Source organism: Nanorana parkeri, unplaced genomic scaffold (genome assembly GCF_000935625.1).
Source record: "Nanorana parkeri isolate BGI_ZX_2015 unplaced genomic scaffold, ASM93562v1 scaffold43, whole genome shotgun sequence".
NCBI lineage: Eukaryota > Metazoa > Chordata > Amphibia > Anura > Dicroglossidae > Nanorana > Nanorana parkeri.
The window spans coordinates 2,317,125-2,323,880 of record NW_017306311.1 but is presented as its reverse complement, the minus strand read 5'-3'; the positions used below and the strand labels follow the sequence as shown (position 1 = coordinate 2,323,880).

At 44.0% G+C, this 6,756-nt stretch overlaps 1 protein-coding gene across 1 annotated transcript in view; it reads right to left on the bottom strand.

The window, feature by feature from the left end:
• MARK1 (microtubule affinity regulating kinase 1) overlaps window positions 1–6,756 on the bottom strand; it is a 115,496-nt gene that overhangs the window by 33,681 nt on the left and 75,059 nt on the right. Inside the window, exon 6 of the mRNA XM_018572028.1 lies at window positions 1,469–1,539. Within this exon, the coding sequence (XP_018427530.1) occupies window positions 1,469–1,539 (71 nt within the window). The remainder of the gene's footprint in view (window positions 1–1,468; window positions 1,540–6,756) is intronic.

The window sequence follows — 6,756 nt, the reverse complement described above, 5'->3', positions numbered from 1 at the left end:
CTTTTCCATTTATGTGCAGCTGCATTTTTTCCCCACTGCTGCAGATCGTTAACCCTTCGCCTGCTGGCCGCATGTTTGCTGGTGATGAAAGGGTCGATTTAGGTCCCCGTCAGAGGCTCTGCAAACAAACTTGCATGGTGAAGCCCGATTATGGATCAGCAAGTATGAAGCCATTACCTATAGTGATCAACATGTTACATTAATAGTAGGGATGCACCGATACGGTTTTTCGGTATCGAGTACGAGTACCAATGTTCTGCTTTCTGTAATGACATGCCGCCCAGCTTCCTGATTGCCCGGGAACCCGGCTCCATGTAGTTTGGCCTGCTTGATTGCGATTGGCCGGGAAACCGACTTCCCAGCCAATCAGCATCGAGTCGGCTTCTTGGCCAATCAGAAAGCCGGGCGGCAAATAATGACCTGCCTAACCATTGGCCGGGAAGCCGGCTCCTTGTGGATTGGCTGGAAAGCTGGCTCCATGTTCCCCTACGGCACTGCCAGTCAGATGAAATCTTCCTCTGACCGGAGGTTCTGGTATCGGAGCATTTGGGCAAGTACTCCCCCAAATACTCGGTATCGGTGCAGCCCTGATTAATAGCCACTTTCCAGGGCCTGAAGAGAAAAATGCTACTAACCAATCGGGTTCCACCATTTATCTGCGTAAAAGTAACAAATCTGATTGGATGGTATCTGCAGTTTCATCCTGTGTCATAAAAAGACTGCCGGTCAGCACTTGTTACCAAACCAACTTTACTTCCATGTTAATCAATTGAGTATTTTACTGGCCCTAACATGTTTCGGGCACTCGGAGCTTCTGGGGGAGGCATTAAGCTTGGGTGTAGGTTGAGAAAGCCCAAAAAGAACCATAATCCTGCTAAATGACCGTCTGGTGAACAGGAAGGTGACATATAAAGATGTGACACTGAATAGCCGGGTCAAAATGTTGGCGCAGCCATGAGACAGAGGTGTGTGTTAATCACAAGACTGGCTGGACAGTGTTAGGTAAACCTGGTCCTGGCATATGTACCTCTTTTTTTTTTTAAAACCTAGAAATTTCTTTTTTTTTTTAAACCTGTCATGGGGGAAACACTTAAGTCGTCATACAATGTAACAAGTTTCCTTTTAATGAGGATTTGTGATTGGCTGCCCCAGGTTGTTCCGCATTGCCATTTGCTTTGATGAATAAAGCCGTGGGTGTTCTGCTGCTGAAAAGCTCTACACAGGAAGTGAGCCAGCAAAGGACTCGGGCAGCTGACCAGCGGCTATTCATGGACAACTAAAAATAGGCGCACCCTTAAAATACCGCTACAAACACCCCCTCGGCCTATTACACACACACAGCAAGTCCTATTCCTGTCCCCACATAGGGACCCTCGGAGTGTGCGGTGAGCAGAGGTTAATGACGTTCAGACCTCCATCACAGCAGACGTCAGTCGGTCTATAAATAGCAGTTCATTTCCTCCTTTACCTGCCTAAATTTCGCCCGGGCCTCCTTCTCCTTCATCCTCCCATGGGCCACTAAGTAATCAAACACTTCTCCTGCAAGAAATAAAGACATGGATTACACGCCGGTCCTGACTGGGCACGTTCAGCAAAACATTCATCACTTCTGCAGAAAAGAAATACAAAAATTGTTCAACATTTTCCAGCCGCAATGTAACTGACGTGTGGATCTTAAAGGAGAACTCTGCCATTGTGTCTAGTCAGCATCACTGACTGCAATCAGAACGTCATCCTCTTTGTCAGCCCCAGTACCCGAAATCCTACCAGCACTCCCCTATCTGACCAAGTACCTGATACCCTACCGGCACTCCCGTATCTGACCCAAGTACCCGATATCCTACCAGCACTCCCGTATCTGACCAAGTACCCGATATCCTACCAGCACTCCCGTATCTGACCAAGTACCCGATATCCTATATGAATATCTGAATGTCCATTTCATGATCTCCTGATTGCATTTTGTTTTTAAAGCTGGAATCGCCCTTTAAAGTACAAAAAAGGGGGAAAAGTCTTCAATACAAACCTTTCATACACTGTGCATTGGGGTAAAAAAAAGTGGGTCTTGAAGACCTTGTCCAAAAACGAGCCATGGGTCTGCCCACGGGAAATTTCCCACACTAAAGCTGACCTATGTCCCTGCCAGTGGCTCTTGATAAGCAGCAGCCGTGTGTAACCTAATGTACGAGTCAATGGCGATAATGCAGCTGTAATATAATAAGAGCTGAACAGATTGACGTGGAATTCAACTACCGGCCTCTTTATGCAGCTGGACGAGCCCTCTGCCAAAACACTCATTAAGTTTATATAAGTACAAGCGAGTTAACACGCACAAGACTTCACTTCCCGAGGTATGTTACAGCTCACATTGACACTCACGCCTTTTGGTTTTTTTATGACTTTCCTTTTTTTCTCCCATTGAATGCTAAAGAAGAAATTCGGAACACAAATGAGGATTAAGAACAGCTGCTGTCCATGACTGCTTTTGGATCCAGGATGCACCGTTTAAAAAGTTGATAACCAACATCTACAACCTTAAAAGGGGGGAAGAGGGACATATTCATTAGATCTCCGCCATACCTGTACAATTGCCCATGTTTTGTCTCTTTAAAAAATGGTGCAAGTACAGAAAAATACCTGTCAAAAATTTGGTGAGCCCCTAACTTCGTGTAGCAAGCTGACAACGCTACCTCTGATGCAGTAGAATCACAAGCCATGGTGTCAACCCTGCCCGCTTCTCTTTTACAGCGCTGCCTCTGATGCAGTGGAATCCAAAGCTGTGGTATCAGCCCAGATCTCTTTTACAGCGCTGCCTCTGATGCAGTGGAAGCCCAGGTTGTGGTGTCAGCCCTGCCCAGTTCTCTTTTACAATGCTGCCTCTGATGCAGTGGAATCCCAAAGCTGTGGTCTCAGCCCTTCCCAGTTCTCTTTTGCTAGACTACAGAACAGATGGTCAGCTAGCTACAGGAAATTAGGAGCTCATTGGATTTCTGGCAGGATCAGCAGGTATTTTTCTGTATTTGAAGCATTTTAAAATGACAATCTTTCCTCCTCCCTGCACAAACGCTCATGTGAACACTTGGCTCAGGGTCCAACACTCTCCAAAGCTCTACCTGGTTACGTTCTGTAAAGGCAAACCTGCCTTCCAGTCACCTCTTCCTTTTTGAATGTGAAGTGGGAGGGTCTGCCGGTTATAATCCCATGAGCAGTCCCAGTGTTGTAATAAAAGACAAATCCTGATTGGTAAAGCTGTGAGCCAATCAAATAACCAGAAACATTTTTAGCCTACACTGGAATATGAGAACACTCCGTACAATGTTTGTGACTAAACTACGGAGGACTGACCCTGAACCAATATGGAGTTTTACTTTAAAAGCCGCAATGTCATAAGACGACCCGCCTGTCCTTGACGTTTTGAAAACAGATCCACGTGCGGCTCATTGCCCCGGCTGATGGAGCTTACCTGCCGCTGCATTTGTATCGATCTGGATAAAATGAATTTCAATGCACAGGGTAAGGCTGGCAAATTCTATCACCCGGCGAGAAAATCTCCTTCCTGACTCCAGAAGTCTGTCTGCATCAATAATGACTTTCACCTGCCTGGAAGTCTACTGACTCATTTCCATTCCTCCTATGACCAAGACACTAAACAAGCTTCTTATTGATAGCTAAAAATGATGACGTGGTCTGCAAACATAAAACGGGGACATTCGTATTTATTTATTTATTCATTTTGAGTGCTGCAGAAAATAGAAGAAAAAAAAGTCACCCTGCAGGAAAATTGCAAGCTACGATCTACAGCTATATACACGTCCTGGTCCTGAAGTAGTTATACCCAGATCATGGTTGCTGCAGCCAAGATCTTAGTACGTTTCTTTTTTTGCAGGTGATTCTCGTTTAGAACAAGTGATCTGGGTGGCTGTACAGGAGCCCAGATTACTTGTACTAGCCTGTAGAGGTGGAATCCCCCCCGAAGCCGTGGACCCCAGCAATTATTGTCAGGATGGCCAGCGGGTGCATTCCCCGATCTGCTCTGTGATCAGTGAGTCAGGAAGTGCTGTGCTCACGCCACTTCCTGCTCACAGTTGTCACAAAGCCAGCTGAAGTGCCAGTTACACATGGGAGCAAGCACAGTGCTGTGCTTGATCCCCTGTATTGGAGGCCGGGGTAGACATCAGGGGTCTAATAGACCCCTGATGTCTCTATAAAGAAAAGAGAGCACCGACCAGCGCCAAAAGAAACCCTCCAGTGGCCCAAAAAACGTCTTAGAATCCAGTAAGGCTGCCCTGTTACAGATAAGAGATCCTGAACACTGCATAAAAACATAAGAAAACACCGGGCGCCTGACCTGGTGCAATAATCCTTTTTATTGGTAAAAAATATTGGTAAAAAATATATTGTACATATTTTTTTACCAATAAAAAGGATTATTGCACCAGGTCAGGCGCCCGGTGTTTTCTTATGTCTCTATAAAGAAAGCCTGTCACCTCTAAACGCTATCACCTAGGAATGTGCTACCTTGTGTGATAGCGAAAAAGTGAAAAAAAGCGACGGAAAATGAACAAATAATAAAATAAATACAAATTAAAACAAACAATTAAAAACAACTCCACCACCCCCGCCATCTGCATGCGAATGAAAATGCACAGGTAGGGCATGCACGTGTACATACGACAACTGCGCCACAAGTTCTGTATCACTGCGAACGTCGGAGTGAGAGCAATAATTCTCGGTCCATAATTCGCTGTTAACTCTAAACTGGTGAGCATTAAAAGTGGTACTATTGACAATTTGAGTACCATCATTTTTCGCCATTGCATGGGCGCATGCAATTTTAACACTTGACATGTCTGGTATCTTTTTACTCGATGTAACCCCATCTTTGATATTTTACCAAAAGAAATGAATTTTAGTGCACACTAACACAATTTAATAACCTTGAAGTGTTTTTTCTTCCTAAAAACATCGATTTGATAAACATCTCCGCAAATATCATACAACATAAAAAAAGTAGCTACCATTTTTTATTTTACAGGGCCTCTGCTTTCAAAAAATATATACTTGTTTGGGGGTGTAAAATAGTTTTCTATCCAAAATGACAAAATTGCTCTGCTACGAAGGTGGTTAAATCAAACTTTAACTCACCTTTGTAGCTAGAAGTACTGAGGAGAAATTCATCTTCAAATTTCACAAGAGAGGCACTAAAACCTCAGCTTTTCCCCTATTACTTTGTACTGTACCAGAATCTTGGCAGCCTTCCAGCTCTCTAATGTAAACACACAGCAGATGCTTCTATACTGGCACAAACCAACTGAAACCCAAGAGTCATACAGGCTCAACTCATAAGCTTTAGCACAAGGATAATGATCTTCATTTTAATCATGTGACATTAACGGTCAAATCTCACTGCACTTAACAGAAAACAACTTAATTGTTTTTTAAAGATAAGGATCCTTAACCTGGTGTCAGGGATGGCTTGTTTGAATTTTTTTTTTTACAGCTTGCTAAGAATATGTATATAATTCAAAGTCCATAGTCTGAGCACAGATGCATTTTAAGGGCCCATTAACACCAAAGCGCTCCGTTTCAGTGCAGTTAGTTATTGTACTCTATTGTGTTGAGCGAAGGCAACCCATTTGAATGGGCTGCAGAACACACAATAGATAAAAAACAATTGGACCTGCTGCATATTCAATAGTGCAGTGCAGTGCAGTGCAGTGCAGTGTAGGGTGTGACAGCATGTTGCAATGCTGCAATGCAGGTATGTTGGGTGCCATTCACAAGTATTAAGTTACTTCATCAATGAAATAAGCAAAGCTAAGAATAAATAGTAATACAGAAGCCACTTACCTCCACTAGCATATTCCATTATTAAATATAAGGTCTTCTCAGTTTCAATGACTTCAAAAAGTTTTACTAGAATAGAAAGAAAATTATCTTATTTACATAGGGCCACACTGCTTACACAGTATTCCTAAAAATACATCCGATCGTATAACAACCCTAAAATATCCCCTCACTTTTGAAACACTTAATCAGTTGTGACGTTAGAAAATTTCAGGGATTGAGATGGAGAGATCCGAGAGGGGGAGATCCGAGAGGGGGAGATCCGAGAGGGGGAGATCCGAGAGGGAGAGATCGAGAGCGATTGAGATCGAGATCAAGAGAGAGATCGACGCTCAGCTGAGAGTAGGTCTATAGAGTTATTTTTAGTATGATCCTCCTTCATGAGCTATCTCCCTACATCTGTCAACCTTCTAATGAGAGAGAGAGAGAGATATTGATCGAGAGAGATCGAGGGAGATTGTCCCCAGGTGACATTAGGGTCTTAGGCCTTGTTCACACCAAGCACGGAGCAGAGCGGAGCAAAACTGCGTCCAATGTATTCCAATGGTATTTTTTTGCTCCAGTTCACATCGCAGCGTTGCGTTCCAGAGCAGGTAAAAAAACTGCAGCAGGCACTATTTTATCTGCTCTGGGACGCATGCAAACGCCCTGGATCGCACTGAAAGCCTATTTTAAACTAAAAAAAAAAAATGTTTTCTTTTTTTTTTTTTTACAAAAAACGGACCAGAACGCATTAAAGGAGAACTATGAGGTGAGTACTTTTCACTCATCCTCATAGTTCTAGCCGACCTGTGACAATGAGACTGTCACAGGTCGGCTCAGTAGATCGGGAGGTGAGCGAACACATACCGGGTTCGCTCACCTCTCGATCCTGTCACGGCTCTCTGCCGTGACAGGGGGAGGGGCTGG